We start from the raw sequence: 22050 nt of genomic DNA on the forward strand, positions 1-22050 counted from the left end.
AAATCGCAAATCCGCCCTGCCATGGAATATCGTTCCCACATCTGGGGTGGTGCCTTCAAAACCTCTCGCAGGCTTCTTGATTCCATTCAGAAGAGGGCAGTTAAGTTAATTAATGATTCATCTCTAACAGAGTCTCTCCACTCGCTGTCTCATAGACATACTGTTTCTGCTGCATGCCTCTTCTACAGATACTTCCATGGGCACTGTTCTTCTGAATTGGCTTCTATAATTCCCGTTCTCTCTTTCAAAACAGTCCGAACACGTGTCGTCACCAGCCAACATCCATTTACTGTCCAACTCCAAACTCACAGAACCAACTTTTCATCTTCCTGATTTATTCATTCAACTGCCGTTTTCTGGAACAACCTTCCTTCATACGTATTTCTTGAAAATTACAGTCTGCAGAAGTTCAAGTCCAATGTCAACAAATATCTTCTTTCGTCTTCTCAACCTCTGATCCAAGCATGGTACTAAGTACTGTAGGTTCTAACACCTCCCATGTTTGGGGTTTACATAAAAAAAAAAAAAAAAAAGCTAACTTTTTGTTTGTTGTAGGAAGAAATAAAATTTTATATACATCATGGCTGAAATAGCCCAGTATAGATTTCTTGTAGTAGGACTTCATTATAAACATTCTAACTCTTTGTTGCCTTCCTTTCCTGTCTTCCCAAAATGCTTAATAATAATAAACATTCTGAGGATACAGGAAGTGTCTAATCTCTTTAGAAACAAAAAGGCTATATTCAGTTTGAACAGAAAGTAATGCTACCCATGTTAAGATTGAACACTGGATTGACACTCTAAATATCCACAAATAAGGAAATATAGTTGTATCTCAAAGTACATAAAGATTTGGTTCCTGGCACCCCCACGTGAGTGAGAATTCATCTAAGATGGAGTTTTCTCTGAAGAATGCTATTCCACTAAGGTAAAACTAGGCAAAATTAGAGTACAGCAATGCACACTTGTTTGAGTGAGCTGTGGTTCAAGCTCAGGTGACTGCTAATTGATTAATGATTGTAATGATTAGTAACTCCTTTGGCTTATTGGACATGCCATAGTATAAACACAAATCCTCCTCCTGAGTATAGAATTCTTACTTGTCTGAATGAAAAGCCAATATGTGTCTTATAATGTTGACCTTCATTTCCCTTCTTGAACATTGGCAACTTCCCTTGTAAAAATGGACAAGCTATAACCATGAGTAATGAGCATAGGTATGAATTAGGGGGTTGTGTATAAGTGGTGCTGCATACTTTGAAACCCTACTATAGCAAATTTAAAAATAATAATGGCTGATAAAATCTTATGGTCAGATGAGGAAATTTTCAAGAGCAGTGGACGTGTTAACTGACACAGTTGTGTTTATTGGACCACTGAGAATCCTAATATTCAGATTGAATAGGGTGTTATTATTTGTTCAATAGAAATGTCTTAAGACAGTATTTATCAGTGTTCACAAGATTTTGCTTATCCTAACATTTAAAGAAAAGACGTTTTTTCCATGTAGGATGGTGCACTTGCATGTTATTACTTTGAAGTTAGGAAATTCTTAAATGAAAAATTATCATTCAGGTGGATCACACACCTTATTTAACTTCACCAAATTTAACATCATTCCATAGAGAATCAAAAAAAAAAAAAAGTAATAACTGAATAATTTGCTAAAACTGTTCATGTATTATGTTTAATAAAAGTTTCCAGAAATTTACTAAAAGAACTGCTTTCTTTCATTGAGGCCAAATGATACCATTTTGAAGTTAAATTTTTTTGGATTTGTTAAATAATAAAAGCTTAGTTTCTATTATACTTTTACAGAGAACTTGAAATAAGTGTTCCTTGACTTTTGGTGCATCATGCATTTTGGTTGCATGATGCATATACTATCATGCATATACTTCAGTGAATATGAGCTGGGAGATTAGCATGTGCTTTGGTTTTAGTCTTTGACCTTTGTGTGTTTGTTTGTCTTTCATGTAAAGTTAAAATTTTAAATTCAATGCCTTTCCACACAATTTATTATTGCATTTACCTTTTAATTTTTATTTCAGTTGGCTAATACCATATTTGATTTGAATAGTTCAGAGTATAGTCATTAGCCCACCATACTAGCATAATATGGTGGGCTAATAGCATAATAAGCAGAATATACAGGGTGTCTCAAAAATATTGGTACAAATGTTTAGGGGAGGTAGGTAACATCTAAAGGAATGTGAATCGCATAGGAACCCATAACTGGAAACGTCACAGGAAAGTAGTAGCAGAGGCGCAAGAAGCAGAAATGACACAAGACAGTAATTTGTGGCAAACACTTATTTGACGTAATATTAACAATGGAGTATGAGATGGATGCATTTCATGATGTTACAACAGGTGCTCGAAGGTTCCACCATGAGACACGGCGCCTCCGTAGCCAGGTGGGAAGGAGCAGCAGTGCGTAGCACACGCTTCTTGATTAGACCGGGGTTCGAGCCCATCACCACCAAATACGGAGGATGTGGAAAGGTCAGGGAATGACCACCGCATATCCCGGAGCAATATGGCCTTAGTTGCTAATGCTCCTAAAAACCAAATAACAAACAAACAAACCATGAGACACGATGCATGCGTCACACCGATGCAGCATGGATTGGCGGACACGGTAGAACACACCTGGAGTTTCTTTGACAGTAGCAGCAGCGCAGATGAGTCTCGCCACGAGATCCATTTCCGTCTCCACAGGCGATTCATACATGATAGATTTGAAGGCCCCCCACAGAAAGAAATCACAGCTCGATAAATCAGGTGAGCGTGGGGAGCAGGCAACGGGTCCACCACGGCCAATCCATCAACTCCCAAAACGCCTGTTCAAATGGTCATGAACACATCTTCCATAATGGGCAAGCACCCCGTCATGTTAAAACCAAATGTTGCATCTCACATTTGCTGGAACATCATCAAGTAACCCTGATATAACTTGTTCAAGAAAGATCCGATATTTAGTGGAGTTCATGCGGGATGGTAACAGGTATGGGCCGACTAAGCAGTCACCGACCATACCTGCCCACACATTTATTGCAAAGCGATGTTGTGCCGCATAGGGGGGGGAGGCACACCGTGTGGATTGTCGTGAGCCCCACACATGAGCATTGTGCTGATTGAATAAGCCTTCCCAAGTAAAATAAGCCTCATCCATGACCAAAACATAGGCTGGAAAATTCAAGTCTTGAACACTTTCTTGGAGAAACCACTGCGCAAAAGCCACACGTGCAGGATGATCTTGGAGGAGCAGTAACTGAACCCTTTGGAGATGAAAGGGGTGTAAGGAATCGTCGTGCCAAACACGCTGTATGCTGCAACGAGACACTCCTAAGGCAGAGGCAATGGCACGTGTGCTGGTAGTAGGATTATTCTGAACAGCATTCAACACACTTTTTTCCATGGCGGGAGTGGCAGGGAGTTCATGTAGAACGTGGTCTGCCCGCACTACTCCTGTTACCTCTAAATGACCCATAATTGCACAAATTTTGATGCACACGTGCAAACAAATGGTGGTTCCGGTACATGTCTGTCTGGGAAGCGTTCTCCATAAATTCGTTGAGCGGCTCGTCCATTGCCCTCTGCTAATCCATACACTAGGTGCATGCCTGCCAGATTACAGTTTGTATACCGATGCATGATCTTCGTGCTGCGAGTACTGCTTGAATGAGTAAACCAGAAATTTTCCCTCTCGCGAACTGATGAACAGCGCCGTGTACCGACTTACGGTGCCGTTTCCGGTTATGGGTTCCTATGCGATTCACATTCGTTCAAATGTTACCTACCTCCCCTAAACGTTTGTACCAATATTTTTGAGATGCCCTGTATATTACATATATATTCTGCTACATGCAGAATCTGGTTGAGAAAGACAGCATTCAACCATCAAAAGTTGCTGATGCTTTTTACTTGTGATTTTAGCTTCTTTATTTTTATAATTTCTGACAGTGTTTCTAATTATATTATATTTTAACTATATATTTTATATTTTTATAGTTGTAATTTCATTGTACCTAGTCAATATATTTTTATTATGGATTAAAGTTTTTTTTATTTTAACTTCCCAATTGTGTCAGTACCCAATAGAATCTCTTATATATAAGAGATTCTATTGGGTACTGACACAATATATATATTCTATACCTGATCTTAAAGGATTTTTTTCAGTATGTCTTTGTTAATTGTCAGGTCCTCAGTGATCTTGCATTTCAGTTCAAAAGTGACTATTGGTAGTAGTGAAGGAGATGTACTATTTTTCTTTAAGATGAAAGCACCAGAATCATCAAAAAGTTGAGACATAATCCAGTTATTCAATTTATCCAGATAAATGTTTATTTTTGAGTGTCAGGTTTTTATTTATGTTCAGTGACTTGGTGAAGATTTTCAGTTCCTCATACTCAAACATTGTGGCAGTTGACCCCTGCTCAAGTAAAAAGTGGCTTTATAACTGAAAACAAGTTGCACTGCTACCTTGCCATCATCTTTCATTTTCTGCTGAAAAGTGCAGCAAAACTCTTTTTATTTAAAGAGTTTTGCTGCACCTTAAATTTTGAAAAAAATTTAAGGAAGAACCTCAAAATTTAAGCAATAAACACCTACTGAAGTACCTCTGACTTACTGAACTCTCATCAGTAAATGATGCATTACTTACCACTCATTGCATTCCATTGTGGATGTTTTAGTTCCTTTAGTGACAAGGCTTGTGCTTATATTTACATGAGAGGCAACAGCATTATCTAGATCAATCAAAGTTGATAAATTTTAAATTGAATAACATCACCAAAGGAGATGGAGTCACTATTCATTTAAAACTTAAAGCACTGCCACAATAGCTGTTTTGAGACTTACTGATCTCTTATTAGTGATGATACAGTACTTATTCTGCAGAAGGGTATCAAGTGGTGCATGGAAGAAAAAGCTTCCAGTTAAGCACATAGCAAAAGTTCTGTATACTTATATCTCTAATGTTGGGTTGTATCAGCCCCATGCAGCAAAGTAGTAAAGGTTATTGGGTCGTAATTTAATGCAGGTATTGAAATAATATGCATAAGCCCAACTTTGTCACTGTAGAGACCAGAATTGCTCTAAGATAGAAAATGGATTGGATGTGCATGCTATTGTCAAATTATTTCAATGCCTGCATTGAAATAAACCCCTCAACCTCTACTTCTTTGCAGCAATGAGCCAGTGCAGCACAGTATTAAGGATTAAATTTACACTACTTTTTTTGTGTGTTTAATTAGAAGTTTCCCCTTCTACACACCATTTGGCTGCATATTTAGAATTGATAAATTATTCACTTCAGTATAAGTTTACTAATGGAATCCACCTGTCTGATTAGAGACCAGTAAGTCTCAGTACAGGCATCACACCAATGCTTTGAGTTTTAAATGAATAGTGAATTCAATTTAAAATTGAATTACCAACTTAAGTAGACTTGTTGATAATGTTTCTAAAGTGAATATAAGCCTATGCTTTGTCATTAAATGGACCATAGTGTCCCAAAGACAGAAAATGGCATGCAGCAATGCATACTCTTATCAAATTCTTCTTAAGCAAACATGTCTCTTACCTGTTTCAATGTGATTTATTTATCATTTTATTTTTCATAATCTAGATTATTACTAACTTGGTTTATTGTGATACTGTAATAAAAATTTATGCCTTTATGTGTTTTCAAGATCCTAACACTTTGGTGTAAATTTCTCTTAATATTTATTATCATAATTATTCTATTCAGTTCACTTAATTAATTTTATTATAAACCCCTCTGGTTTAGTGTCAGTCAGAGTGAGTTGTCATTTCTGATTATATGTTTCTACTGCTATTTATAAGTTTTCTCATGTATATCTTGATGGACCAATAAACTGATATTTCTTTTAATTATTATTTATTTTTGAAGTTGTGCCATTTACAGTCAGTCCTCGTATAACACGTGTTTACACTACACGAATTCGATCATACACGATTTATAAATAGGGGAACGATATCTTATATAACACGAACCGAATTCGCTTATGCACGATTCGCCTTTGTGTTTACAAGAAATGGCCGTCGAACGCGGAATCACCCCAAAATTCCTATCGCAACACGATAGGAATGAAGGGAGAGATTCTAAAAATATATTTATGTGTTTTATATCAGTGAAGGGGAAACACATTTCACCATAATAACGTAAAAACTAACACAATTCTAGCTATCGGTATAATCGCAAATGCAATTAGATCGACTTTACTACCAGTTTATAACAGATTCCATTAGCAGAAAGGCAACTGGAAATTGTTTTTATTGTTTTATGGTAGTAACTCCTAGAAATGTGCTTTAGTAAAATGTGAGGTGTTAATAGTGTATCTCTGCCTTTACGGTGTTGTTTATTCAGTTGCTACACATATGCAGCTTTGTTTATGTGTATCAAGCATGCCTCCTCGTTTTGTAATTGTGCTTTATTCCCTAAAAATGAGTAAAATACTTAAAAGGTGTGAAAAGGAAGCGTCCTGGTGAAGACACTGCAGATTCAGAGAGAAAAACAAAAGCAATATCGATAAACAGAGGCGGACTGGGTCAAAAATTCTTATCCGGGAAAATTTATAGTGGCCTCATACTACGGTTTATGGCCAAAATCACACCGGCCTCCGGCCCACCGGGATTTCCCGGGTAAGGCTTATGGCCAGTCCGCCTCTGTCGATAGAGAAAAAATATGAAATTGGGAAACGCTTTGAGCGAAATGAAAGACCATGTGATATTGCACGTGCTACAGACCTAAATGTGGCAACGCCGAGAATTGCAAAGAATGCGGAGAAAATAAAAACAACTTTCATAGCGGGAACACCTCAAAGTGTAATTAAAATCCATTAGATTAAGACACAAGAATTGGAAGAGATGGAACGGCTGTCATCTGTTAGGATAGAAAATAAAACAAAAAACAAGTTTGCTTACGATAGAAGCAAAAGCATTAGCAATATTTTATTACGTAATAGTCGTAATAAAATACGTAAGCATTTTATTACGACTTGCGTATTATAATTTATACTTTTTTAGTATTAAAAAAACACTAAAAATACTTTATTATAATATAATAAATAATATTTATTTTTATTATTTATTATATTATAATAAAAAATATATTATATTTTTTATTACGTATTTTAATCGTTATAAAATACGTAAGTGTTTTATAACGATTAAAATTACCCGATTATTTATTGTGTTTTGGTTCCAAATGTGTGTTCAATCTTGGGTGGTCGGCACCTAACCCTATTTTTCCCATAGGGCCTGTTGTTTATATTGCACGAGGGTTTCTAGGAACACAACTCTCGTGCTATACGAGGACTGACTGTATTTCAAATTTGTAGCACATATTTTGTCTTGATGTTATCAATAGAGATCACAAATTCTGGATTTTATTTTAGTTTTGGGATAGTTTGGTGTTTAATGCTGAATTCTACTGATATGTGAATTATCCTTGGAGAATTTTCTAAATGTCCAATCTTATTTATTCAAGCAAAGTTTGAAAATTCTTTCATTATTGTAATTCTTCTCTTTAAGAGTTAGGAAACTTCTTTTCTCAAATTGGAGGAAAGTCTATGTCATTTAAGTTTCAAATGACAGTTTCCAAAACTGCCTTTTATTTTCATTGTCTCACACAATGAGATAGTTTCACATTATAGTTTCACAACCTGTTATTTAATTTAGTCTTATGTGGGAGAGGTGTATGGTTGTTATATTGTGTATTTTACTTTTTTAAAATGAATAGTGGATTTAGATTAGTAGTAGCCATATAATGCAAGGAAGCCACAGACTTTTTCTGGCTGACCGAAAAAAAAAAAAAAAAATGTAAAAGTAGATAAAAAAAAAATATAGATAAATTAAGCATTTCTTTCCTCACATATGTAACTATATGAGAAACATAGACCTTTAGTCTCCAGTAAACCTTTGAATTTATTCAAATTGTCAGCATAATCTTCCTATGGAGGCAGCTTATTCCAGTAATCAACAACTTGCTGGCTAAAAGAAACTTTCTGCATTCTAGTTTAAACTTCTTCCTCTGTAATTTGAATTTATGGACCCTAGTTTTGGAATTCTTTATAACAGTAAAAATTTTGCCTTCATTCATTTTACTAGCATCTTTCAGAGCCTTATAAACCTCAATCAGGCTTCCTCTCAGGTGCCTGGTAGCTAATCTCTGTTGCCCACATAACATTGTTCCTCATATAGTTATCCTTTTACAAATCTCACCATGTGAGTCCCCCATCTTTGGACCCTTTCAAAAAGCTCAGTGTCCTTTTTTTAGATGATGTCTCCATACCTGAACACAATATTCCTTGTTTGATCTTACAGTTACCTTATACAATGGGATTTATGACCTTCATATTCACATGTATCACAACTTCCAGATCCCTTTCTTCTTCTACTGTTTTTAATTCAACCCAACCAAGTGATAAGTTATTCTGTGGGTGCTATTTTCAAAGTGTAAGTGTTACATTTTGCTGTATTAAAACATATCTGCCACTTTTCTGACCATTCCTGAGGCCTGTTCAAGTCATCCTGAAGGAGTGCTACTTGGCACTGATTATTAATGAACTCTCCTAATCTTTACATCATATGCAAATTTTGCACCACACCCTTCATCAATGTCATTTATGAAAATCAGAAGCAATAGAGGTCCAAGAAGATTATCTTCTGGCATTGAGTAATGTAAACGAAATTGAAAATATTATTCCTAATTGTATTTATTGTGATTGCTTTAAATATATTAATCAAAATAACAAATGATAGAGAACTAAAAGCGGTTTTCCCTCGTTGGAAATGCTTTTATACTGATTTGGCTCACAAATGCATCATGAAACTTGTATGTGAAATAGTAACTGTGCTAGGATTCAGACTCACAGCCAGACACAATGAGTGCAACCTCTCCATTTCTTTCCTATTTTGAATGAAAATACCAAATAAGTTCTCTAGTTGTTTGTTTAAAATTGATTTCAACCAATTTGCCATTTTTCAGATTTCATACATTTGTTAATTGATTTATTCAACTAATATTTATATTATAAACTCTCCTCATCTTTGTAAGTTTAGTTGGTAAACAGATTTATAATTAATGCTGAAGCTATGTCTTAATGGTTACTTATTGCAGTTCATCATTGGTTAAACATGTTCTTATTCATGCTCATCAACATGGGAGGCAATTCAGAGTTATTATTGTTGATGCCAGGCCTAAACTAGAAGGTAAGTTTAAATTTTTAGATATGCACTAGATATGTTTTCTTTAAATTTGAGGGCACAGTTTTCAGTTAATTCGATATTAAAAATCAGAATTGCAATATAACATTATTATTCCTAATAAATATAAAATGTATGCTTAGTTTAATCCTTTTTTCTGCATTTTAATATAAAATGTGTATGTTGCCAGTGATTTTATTTTCTAGTGCATTGTGGCCTTTAAAAAACCTTTTTCTGAAAAATCTGTTTTCCTTTTGTTTTTTTTTACAAAGAACCCTTGCTTTTTTTTTTTTTTTTTTTTTTTTTTTTAAGAAAATCTCATGTTGTCCTCCGGCTTACAATTAACTGATCTCCAGCATTTTGAAAGTTTTGAATTTGGAAGTTGTGCACCTCCATTCACATGTGAAGAAGTTTTTAAGCAAGGGAATGTCAGAAGTATACTTGGTTCTAACTGGGAGTTAAATTATTTTATAACTGAGTAGAAAGCAGAAGAGAACTTGTTTAAGCTAGAAGTAAATAAGGCATTAGTGGAATCTATTTAATGATATTAAGAGAAGCTAAAGGGGTAAGAAAACTGATAGCCATAATTGTGAGGTTGGAAGTTAATAATTATGAGAATTTCTTAGGATTTAAGTAAGTTCTTATGCCTCGGAGATTTACAAATGTTTCTCCCATTCACAAAGAACAAAGTGAGTAATTACTGACCTTTAAGCATGACTTCTGTGTCGGGGAAAATAATGGAATTGTCAATTAAAGAAGTAATGCAGGATCACCTTGACAGGAATGCAGTTACATTGCAATCACATGGATTTGTTAAGGGGAGATCTTGTCTGACCAATGTCAGACAAGATCTCCCCTTAACAAATCCAAGCTACTAAGAAGTAATTGTAAAGGAACTGGGTGCAAAAGTAGCTAAATACATTGGTCAGACAAGATTTCCCCTTAACAAATCCAATAATTTTAACATCATATGTTAAGATTTTAATAAAGCTTTTAATATTATTCTCCACACAAACAACTTCTTTACATATTGGAGCAGTGTGTCATTTGAGACAAGTTTCAGCTGTAGATAAAGGGATAGTTGGGTTTCAGGAGACAGAAGCAGTTATTAATGGCCACTGAGCTTCAATACATCATATACTGTTGGAAAATCACTCATTTCAGGCAATTTCACTGCAAAATAGCATTTATGATGTTTAGAGGGCCAGTTAATTATTTGTCGAATAGTTGATCATAATAAGTTGCCACTGAGAGGATCAGGTAATTTTTCCAAGCCTGCCTTTTTACTTTATGCTGTATATATTAATATATATTATGCTGTAAATATATATTAATATATATTATTGTTTGAAATATATATTTATACATGCAGCAGAGCTTCTTTTGGGAATACTTCCTATCTTCTCTCCTTTCCTAAAAATACTTGCAGATAGCATTACTACCTCACGTAGAGAGCCCATCCACTATTTGGAAAAAACTTGAATTTGATTTCCGACATCAGTTTATGTTGAGAAATACTACACTTTAGGGTGGAAGGAACTTCCGTAGGCCTCTTTCTTACTATGGCTGAGTTAATCATTCTTGGCTGATTATTGCCTGGTTTTCCCTCCTGGAAATTCTGTTTTGTCCCTCTGCAAAAATGAGCAAAGACCAAAAATAAAATACCTTTATTAACAGACAATACATCATATTTCATGACTTTAGTTGCTTTGGCACAAACTGTAGAATAACCCAACTCGTCCCTCCAGTATTTCCATTATTTTAACCTCATACTGTATATATTAATTATAATGCAGTAGTATAAAAACTATCTAGTTTAATAGATAATGTTTACTTCAAACTTAAATGTTACAACTGCCTAATTTGTAAATTACAATTATCATATGGATGACCCAACAAAAGAAATATATTTTATGCTAACATATATCAATATGCCATTTATTTTGACTATTTTAATGTATTTTATCTGTTTAAAGTTTTAGGATGTTGATTTAGTATTAGTAGTGGAAAGGTAAGCAAGAAAACAAGCTTATACAGCCAAAAAAAAACTTCCCACATCACTTGTCTGTTCCCTCCAGTAGTTTGTCTAGTTCTTTCTTGAATTCTGCAAAAATAGATGTAAGTTGAATCCAACAATCAACCATCTGCTGGCTGAAGGCAAACTGTTTTAGATGGGTAGAATTGTTTTAGGCTGGTGATAGGTGGTGATAGCACAAGACTTAGAAGATGCAAAGTATGCATGTCATCAATTGTTTGAGGAATATAAACAACGGGGTCTAAAAATCAATTTTAGCAAGACTCAAATGTTGTCTTCAGGGCCAGGACACGTTCTAAATATTGCAGGTTTTAAAATCAAACAAGTCGATAAATTCAAATATTTGGGATCAATCTTACAAAGTGATGGATCATCCCAAGCAGAGATCAATAAGAGAATTACAGACGGCAGAAAGGCTATCAGCATGTTAAACTCTGTTCTGTGGAGCAAAAATATCCTAAATAAAACAAAGAAACTTATATTTCAAACAATTGTACAAAGTCTTCTATTGTATGGAGCAGAAACCTGGACATTGAATAGGCGAGCGGAAAACAAATTGCTCTCCACAGAAATGGATATTTGGAGATGCTCAGCAGGAACTTCTAGAAGAGACAGAAAACGGAATGAAGACATAAGGGAAAAAATGGAAGTGAAAAAGACTATTATTGACACCATCAGAGAAAAGCATCTAACATGGTATGGACATATAAAACAGATGCAAGAAAACAGATATCCAAAGGCTATCCTGGAATGGATACCTCCTGGAAGAAGGAGAAGAGGAAGATCTAGGAGGACATGGATGGATGGAGTATGGGAGTGCATGACAGCCCGAGGCTTAGCCGACCAAGACACCTTGAACCGCATTTTATGGCGGGAAAAAATTCCTAACAAGAAATAACTTGTAGGCTGAGGAAACCCATTGTAAATGGAAACACTCCTCTTGAAGAAGAAGAAGAAGAAGAAGAAGAATTGTTTTAGAAATTTTACAGTTTCTGTACCTCTGTTCTACATTCCACTTTGGTTGCAGTTATTGGTAATAAAACTATTATGTTTTTAGTTTAATATATTTCAGCTGCTTTGCACATGCTGTTTCATTATGGTTTCCACAACTAATCCCTACAGTATCCATACATTTTAATCTTTTCACTCACTTTATTTGTATTTAATATTTACATATAAATAAATAAATACATATATTTATATCTATTTAAATAAATATGTATGTATTTATTTAAATATATATATATATGTATGTATATTTATTTAAATATATATATATATATATATATATATATGCATGTATATTTTTTTTTTTTTTAACAGGAAAAGAGATGCTGAGGTGTCTAGTAAAAGAAAGAATACAATGTTCATATATTCATATCACAGCAATATCGTATATAATGAAAGAAGTGAGTAAAATTGTAATTCTAGTTAAGAGATATACTCCTTTTCCTTCATTATAAGAAAATACCACTAATACAGTTTGACTGCATGTACATTGTATAGTATTATCTTCAATCTTCTTTTAAAATACAAAAAATACAAAAATAATTTCAGCCATATCTCAGTGTAAATAGTGCCATTCTGTAACAGGTACTGTATCATATTTTTGATGTGCACTTTCCATGTGGCCACTGATAACTACTACATACATAGTATATAGAAGTGCCTTCCTGATCAAATATACAAAGTATATTGATACATAGAAATAGAATCAATATACATAGTATATAGAAGTTCCTTGCTCATCAACTGCCACACTTCCGAGTTGTTTTGTTGGATTAAATGAATGTTTTATATAAGTTATTTTTAAAACATGAAAACAAGTTAGTCTATTTAAAAATTATATATATTTCTCTCCCTCTCCCTAAGTTTAGGATTCTGTAACAGCTGCACTAGGATATAACAAATTTATGTCGAGTTACCAGATCTTTTCCCTTAACCCTAACCACTCTTGCAAATCATGATGCCCTTGCAGTGAGCACAGGAGCGATGACTACTGTTCTTCACACTGTTTTGTATCAGGTTAAAATACAAAAACTTCAAGGACTTTTTTTATTGCTATGGCCATATTAATTTCAAATGGTGGATGCATAGTATTTTTTCTTCACTAAACTTGTTTTACATCCCATATCTCATGCAGAGTGACCAGTGGTGGCACTAGAAGCAGCAAAAATGAATGGCACCCCAGAAAGGAGGTCCCTTAATTGACAATCAATGCCAAGAATACCCTTAAATGGCACTCTGACACATTGGCATTCCAGGCAGCTGCATAACTAGCACACCTTTAATGTTAATTTATAACCTTAGTATAAAATACAAATAATTTACAGCAGTGACACCTCATGGCTTCAGCTTCCTCTGTGCTTATCCTAAACATTATATTCCAGAGCGAAACTTCTGTTTTACTTCCATTCATTTCATTACAGAACTTGTTAAAAAAAAAATATTTGTAGGATCAGCAAAACTTAATGATTTATAACTTGTTAAACTGAGTAGCATTTAGAGAATACAACCAGGAATTATATACCATAAATTAATAATCTGTGGTTTCATAATGTATACAAAAATTTTAAATAAAAAAAGTTTTTCTAGGAATGCTAACACTGCACTACATTGGAATTGCATAATTTAGAAAATTAATTGCGTAAAACAACTGTATGTTTTGGATCTCTTTAGCTCCTTCCTCTGAGGTAAATATATTTGTGCATAATAAACATAAATGTAATAACTATTACATGAACTACTTTTTTCTTACTGTACGTGAACTACTCTTTTTTTACTGTACATGAACTAATTTTGAGAAATGATTGGTAACACAATGAACTTGAAGCTGAGTGAAATATTTAGAAAGAGATCTGTACCTTTGAACTTTCCAGATTTCTCTAGAACTGCAGGTTACTTGGGCAGATTAGCCAAAGGATTGTCCATTGAAGGAAACCTTTTTGCTGCTAACCTGTCCAACTGTTGGGATGGTGGGCAGGCAGTAGTGGGACTGTTCACTGCAGCTGTTGTCCAGTTGCCATTGTCAGACGGTGACGCTAGATCTTGGTCGTGGTGGCCTTTGATATTAGAGCTGCTGGGGGTTCTGTGACAAGTATGCAGATCTTGTTCTGTGTGGTGCTAGCACATTTTGGGATAGGATTATCCAGACTGGAGGAATTACATCCCACCTATATTTCTGTTAACTGAACTGTGTTTCTGTAGGGTTTTTTGGGTGTGGAAAGGCTCAATAAAAGGCTTACTGTACTAAAAATTAAGCATGACTGACAACAACCATCAAAATGTTTTCCAACAACCATCAAAATGGTTGTTGGAAAACATTGTGGTATGTCATCTTGCTCACTTCTAGTGCTACAGGCACTAGAAGCTACTTCTTTTTTTTTTTTTTTTGTAAATTGTTTTTAGGTAACATCTTATAATTTAGACTTGGTTTACCTTTTATCCTTATTATAGAGTTGTTCTTCACTCAGTTTTTCTCTGTTGATAAATTACCTTAAATGATCTGAAAATTTTTGAGTAATCTATCCCTGCTGATACTCAATACATGAATACCATGACATTTTTACTAATGTCCCCACTATCCACTGTAAGACTTTCTGCATTACCAAATGATGTTTTTTATTATTATTATTATTATTCTGCTTTTATGGGTCCCCTGATTTGAGTTCCATGTCATATTTCTTGAATAAACCACAGACAAAATTCATTTTCCGTTATCTCTAATTTTGATTTCTTTATAGTGAAACAAGAACTTAATTATTCTTGTGAAACAAACTTGAGTGCAAAATCCTTCCAGAATTTTTATAATTTTTCCTAATCTTTTTACATTTGTCTTACTCACACCTTATTTTGTAAATTAATAAAAAAAAAAGATTTTTTCATTAATTTACATAATGTTTAATTAAATTATTTAGTGAAATTGCAATTACAAATAAGTTCTGGTGCAAACACACCTCTCATGAAGCACAAACTCAACAGGCAGGTGCAGTGTGCCTTGAATGGGTTGAGCACGCTGAATTCTGATGGGATCCTTCCACTTGTTACGAACCTAAGGGGGCATAAATTCAAATTAAGAAAGGACAGATGTAGAATAGATGTGCGGAAATTTGCCTTTAGCCAGCGGGTGGTTAACTGCTGGAACAAACTTCCATCTGTCGTGGAAGTTGATAGGTTGAATAAATTTAAGGAGGAACTGGACAGGCATTTGGAGGGAATGGTGTGTTTTTTTGTTTTTTTTTTGGCTGATGCTACACTTGCTTTCTTGCATCACATACCACCACTACCACTACTACTACTACTACAAGCATCAGACAGTATGTTTTAAAGAGAAAAGGAGAACATCAATTAAGCAGAGGTTAGTTAAAAGCACTTCCACTGTATTTCTATTGCTAAAACTGCAGTCTTTGGATATTGAACAGTGTGCTTATTACTTTGACTTCTGTTGCAAATACATTCTTCTACTCTTATTTTAAGCTGTCCACATAGAAAAGTTGCCAGACTCACAGTTAAATTGGTAACTGAAAGTGCTCTTATCAGGTGGGGGAGGGAGGGATGGGCACACTGCATAGCAGTTTGCAAATCCTCAAGATCATGCCCTTGATTATACTTATTTTTACTGCTGAAGGATGGTTAGAGTGAAAGTTTAGGTGTCTTTAGAAGGTTTCTGTAGATATTTTTACTGAAGCAATTGTCAGAAATGTTAATATTTGCTTCAAGGAAAGGGAGAGTTTTGTTTCTGATTTAATTTGAGAATTTAATATTGTCATCATTGGTATTTTGGTGATTGTGACGAAAGAAGGGCAAAGAGAGAAGTGGAGAGAAGGTTGTTTTCCATGCCAAGGACCAGTTTTTATATGTGCCAATGGCCTTGGAAAGAGAAATAGGCTTAGCCAATGGTGAGTTTCAAAACTTCTTTGATATAATTAAAGTCTAGGGGCTGGAATGTATTAGAGTTAATGGAAGTTTAAATTGAAACGTTCCACATTCAAAAAATCTACAAAAACTCCCTAGCAGCTCTAATATCAGGGACCACCATACTCAACCTAGTATCATCACCTGACCATGCCAGTAGAAGGATGCCACCTCCAAACTAACCACAAAAAACTAGAGTAGGTACCCATGCTTCTCATCTGTCCTGACCACTTGCAAGGTTAAGAGCTAAATTTCTTCCTTCACTGGACATCCCTCAGGCTAATTTGACTGAGTAATCTGCATAATATAACTCTGTATTGTATGCAGAGTTATCTTATGATGTAGCTCTCTCTGAACTTCCCCCTTGTCTTCACTTGGCTTCAGTTCATGGTATTACTAACTTAAAATGTGCCTCAAAACGTATTTGATTATAGTAATTTCGTTTTTGTTTATTATATACAAATATATTTACTTCAGAGGAAGGAGCCATAGCTCTCCAAAATATAAGGCTGTTTTATGTAATTAGTTATTATATATCTAAATTATACAGTTCCAGTGCAGTAAAGCATGTCATTCCTTTACATTTTAAATAATGAAACTTTCTTAAAACTTAAGTATATATGTGACTCTTCTAAAAGTTTTAAAATGAGTCAATGTTTAAAAAAAAAAAAAAAAAATTCATAAGCCAAAAATAATATTATCCCTTGAGGATTAGTGTGTGTATAAAGGCAAATTTCTGGGTTTTTTTTTTTTTTTTTTTTTTTTTCTCATTGCTATTCCAAAAGGAAGGTTCTGAATTCAGATAGAGATTGCTTCCTCCAGTTTTTAGACTTGGTGAAAAGGGAAGGTTAATCTGATCAAGTACTGTTGTAAACACTGATGGTGGTTTCATAAAAACTGCTATAAAAAAAAAATAGAAAAATATTGTTATTTAAATGCTCTATTTATTGATATATTAGTAAAAATTCAAATGTTTAAATAGCTATCACTAAGCTTTACACAGTCTTTGAATTTCTCAGGCCACTTTTTGGCTACTGCTCTGACTAGTGATGTTTTTAGTAGCAGTCATGAGTCCAGACTGTAATATGTAACCCGATAGATTCAGGTTGGTCTGAAAATGCCATCCTGAAGGTGGAAATTAATTCCCCTGTATGAAATAAGTATGTACAGGAATTCTCCTATATGAAATAAGTGTGTGGCAAGGAGAAATTAATGTTAAATAGCTTAAATACAAATGTAATTAATTTTTTTTATCCACTTTTATTGTAGGTTAGCAAAGTTATTCTTGGCTGCCACTCACTTCTGGGCAATGGTTTTGTTATGTCTCGCATTGGGAGTTCACAGATTGCCTTAGTTGCACATGCATATGGTATTCCAGTGATAGTTTGTTCAGAAACATATAAATTTTCAGAATGCACATATATAGATTCATTTATGTACAATGAATTAGGTAAGTATAAATACACTATATAGGAAAAAATTTATTTTGCATGTTCTGTACTCATATGGACAATTTTGACCTCTTGAATATTCATTTAGTTTGCTGAATTCCCAAATGGTACTTTGATGTGTTTGGTTTCAGAGAAACTAATTGATAATATGCATTCATATTTAGTAGATCTATCTAGCTTGCCATGCAGGAATTCACTGATGGATGTGACGCAAGTGTATCAGAGTACCCATCTGGGAATTTATGTGAAACATTTTAATGTTGTACATACGTGTACAATAAGAACATTATATAGGAGTTTGAGCATTAGTTGAAACCCTGCTTATTATCAGCCTCATATTCCACACAGAACTAAAATCTTTTTGGATCAAAAAGGTTCTAAGTTACTAAATGGGAATTCATCTTTTAGTAATTCTGGGTGGTGTTACACTCAGGGTAGTGCAGAATGAAAGAGACCTGGGGGTAATTGTGCAGTCAGATATGAAGTTTTCTGAACAGTGCAAACAGGCTGCCAGAGTAGGCCATAGGGTCGTGTCAATGATATACAGGAATTTTGCGAGCAGGGATAAGGAGGTGATTATCCCCTTATATAAGGTAATGGTCAGGCCACACCTTGAGTACTGCATACAGGTCTGGAAGCCTCATTTTAGGAAGGATGTTGAGTTACTAGAATGAGTACAGAGAAGGGTAACAAAACTGGTGAAGGGAACAAAAGGGTGGACTTATGAAGAAAGGCTTAAGTTCTGCAAATTGCAGCTTCTGGAGACTAGGCACCTGCAAGGCGATCTGATTGAGGTGTATAAGGCCTTGAATAGATTGAGCAGGCTCAGTGCCAATCAGTGGGATTCCTCCTCTTGCTAAGATTACAAACCCAAGAGGGCATAGATTCAAACTGAGGAGACCAGCGGAATTACTTAACAAGTACAGGTCACTGTTGAAAAAAAGCCGTGAAGTAGGGTTAAATTTGAAAGTGTCTGCAATTCTGCCCAGACACGATAGGAGGGAGTATATGATGAGAGCCTTGTCGATCAATTCGGCCCTGGAAAGATTGTGCAAGGCTCAAGGGGTAGAATTTTTTTCAGCCTGGAATGTACTTGTTAACAGGAGAGATTGCTTCTACAGGGATGGGATACACTTAAATAGAAAGGGTGCAAGAATATTTGCTGATGCTATCGAGGCAGTGTTAGGTGGGTCGGAAAACTGCTAGCTTGGGGGGAGACAAAGACTAATGGATTAACAGTAGCCACTGGCAGAGGTGAAAGAGATTCTTGCACTGCTTCTATTGGAATGAGCAGAAGCCTGAAAAACAAGATGCAGGATATTTCAGAGACTGCTGGAAGTCATTGTGATACAAGTAAACACATGGGTTGTGTTAGGGTAGCTAAGAATAAAAACAAGTGCAGGTATACTTGCGTGTACACCAATGCTAGGAGTTTAGTAAATAAATTTGATGAATTTGAGGTATTGCTCAAAACATCAAAGGCAGATATTGTTGGGATATCAGAGACGTGGTGTCACACAAATATAAGGAATGCAGAACTGGAATTTGGGGAGTACAATGTGTATAGAAAGGATAGACAGGACAGGAGGGGAGGAGGGGTTATGCTATTAGTTAAAAAACACAAAATCCAAGGAAGTGAAGCTAGTCGACATTGATGGACAGTGCAGTGTCGAGTCAGTTTGGTGTGACATAAGCATAGGTAAATCAAAATTGAGAGTAGGAGTGTGCTATAGGCCTAATGACTCTGATGAGTATAATAAGATACTGTACAGGGAAATAGAATGGGCCAGTAAATCAGAGAGTCTTATAATGGGGGATTTTAATTTCCCAGATATTGACTGGAATTTGTGGGTTGGTCACTCACACACTAGCAGGGCTTTTGTGGATTTATTGGATGATTGTTTTCTACACCAGCATGTTCGGGAGGCAACTAGAGGGAGTAATACTCTTGATCTGATTATCAGTAGTGATTCTTCATGCATCAGGAATCTGCAGATAAAGGAACCACTGGGTGGCAGTGATCACAGTGTGCTGAAGTGGGATTTACTCAAGGAGGTAACTACCATCAGAGGCAAAGGGAAGGGTTTTTGCTTTCGTAAAGGCGACTATGATGGTCTGAGACAGTATTTAAATTCTATACAGTGGGACCAACTGATGATGTTACCAACAGCAAATTCAAAATGGGAATCATTCAAGGAACTAATCTTGGAAGCTACCAGGCTATACATACTAACCAAGAAATATTGTTCAAGGTTCAGGCCTAAATGGTTGTCAGATGAACTAATGAGACATATGGAAGAGAAGAAAAATGCATGGGATACATACAAATTAATGGGTGACATGGAAGCCTATGATAGATATAAGTTGGTCTGTAACCAAGTCACAAAGGAGATTAGGCAGGCAAAGGCAGATTATGAGAAATCCTTGGCAAAGGACGCAAAGAAAAACAGAAAAGAGTTCTTTACCTATTTAAACTCAAGACGGAAAGGGATGAATCAGATTGGTCCACTGGATGTTGATGGTTCAACAGTTGAGGATCCTGCTCAGGTGGCTAACAATCTAAACGAGTATTTTGCATCTACATTCACACATGAGGAGTTATTCAGGAAGGGGAATGTCGTAGGTGAAGTAAACATTGGCAGTGAGCTAGATTATTTTCTAATAACTGAGGGGAAAGTGGAGGAGAAATTGCTGAGGATAAACATAAAAAAGGCACCAGGGATGGATGGGATCTATCCAGTTATATTAAAGGAGGCAGCAAAGGAAGTAAGCAAACCCCTAGCCATAATTATGAGAGCTTCTTTGGACTCAGGGGAGGTACCCATGGACTGGAGATGTGCAAATGTAACCCCAATTCACAAAGGAGGATCAAAGGCTGACACAAGTAATTACAGACCTGTTAGTTTAACTTCGGTTCCAGGAAAATTAATGGAGGCACTGGTTAAAGAAGCACTGCAGGATCATCTGGACAAGAATTCAGTTATAGCTCAGACACAGCATGGTTTTGTTAAGGGCAGGTCTTGTCTGACCAATTTGATTGGATACTATGATGTAGTCACAAAAGAACTGGATGCAGGGAATAACTTTGATATTATATATTTGGATCTTAGAAAGGCTTTTGATACTGTTGCGCATGGAAGACTGCTGCACAAATTGGAGAAGTGTGGCATTGGAGGCAAATTGCTGCTATGGATAAACGGATGGTTGAGTGGCAGAAGACAGAGAGTGGTAATCAATGGACACTGCTCAACGTGGACTAATGTTATTAGTGGAGTTCCTCAGGGTTCAGTGTTGGGTCCATTGTTGTTTTCTGTATTTATAAATGATATTGATGATGGTGTATCAGGCTTAATGTCCAAGTTTGCAGATGATACCAAGGTTGGCAGGGTTGTTAAGGACACTACTGATACTATGCTGCTGCAACAGGATCTGGAAAGGTTGAGCAGATGGGCTGAGAGGTGGCAAATGAAGTTTAACATTGACAAATGTAAAGTACTACATATGGGAAACAGTAACCCCAGATCAATGTATCAACTCTGTGGCACTACGCTGGCAGTGGTAGAGAATGAAAAGGACCTGGGGGTAATTGTGCAGGCAGATATGAAGTTCTCTGAGCAGTGCAGACGAGCTGCAAGAGTAGCTCATGGTGTCTTGTCAATGATATACAGGAATTTTTCTAGCAGGGATAAGGATGTGATTATTCCCTTGTATAAGGCATTGGTCAGGCCACACCTTGAGTACTGAATACAGGTCTGGAGGCCTCATTTCAAGAAGGATGTAGAGCTGCTGGAACGAGTACAGAGAAGGGCAACAAGATTAGTGAATGGAACAAAGGGGTGCTCTTACGAAGAAAGGCTTAAGTTTTGCAAATTACAGTGTCTGGAGACTAGGCACCAGCGAGGTGATCTGATAGAGGTGTATAAGGCTTTGAATGGCTTGAGCATGCTCAATGCCGATGGGATTCTTCCTCTTGCTCAGAATAATCACCTGAGAGGGCATAAATTCAAATTGAGGAAGGACAGATGTCGGATAGATGTGCGGAAATTTGCCTTTAGCCAGCGGGCAGTTGGTTTGTGGAATAGACTCCCATCGCTTGTTGTTGAAGTTGATAGCCTAAATAAATTTAAGGCTCAGCTGGACAGGTATTTCGAACGAACGGAGGGGTGAAATGGGATTAGTGTTTTTTTTTTTTTTTTTTTTGGCTGATGCTGAATAAGCTTGCTTTCTTGCATCATATGCCTCTACTAATGCTAATGCTAAAGACAGTTGTAGAATAGATATGCAGAAGTTTGCCTTTAGCCAGAGGGTAATTGATTGCTGAAACAAACTTCCATCTGTTGTTGTAGAAGTTGATAGCTTAAATAAATTCAAGGCAGAACTAGACAAACATTTGGAATGAATGGATCAGTGAAA

At 35.8% G+C, this 22050-nt stretch overlaps 1 protein-coding gene across 1 annotated transcript in view; it reads left to right on the plus strand.

The window, feature by feature from the left end:
- eIF2Bdelta (eukaryotic translation initiation factor 2B subunit delta) overlaps positions 1 to 22050 on the plus strand; it is a 139994-nt gene that overhangs the window by 106963 nt on the left and 10981 nt on the right. The window contains exons 12-14 of the mRNA XM_090385680.1: positions 9152 to 9243; positions 12596 to 12681; positions 17456 to 17636. Of these exons, the coding sequence (XP_090241806.1) occupies positions 9152 to 9243; positions 12596 to 12681; positions 17456 to 17636 (359 nt within the window). The remainder of the gene's footprint in view (positions 1 to 9151; positions 9244 to 12595; positions 12682 to 17455; positions 17637 to 22050) is intronic.

The sequence above is a fragment of the Mastigoproctus giganteus genome, chromosome 12, assembly GCF_048544385.1.
Source record: "Mastigoproctus giganteus isolate SK-2022 chromosome 12, ASM4854438v1, whole genome shotgun sequence".
Taxonomy (NCBI): Eukaryota; Metazoa; Arthropoda; class Arachnida; order Uropygi; family Thelyphonidae; genus Mastigoproctus; species Mastigoproctus giganteus.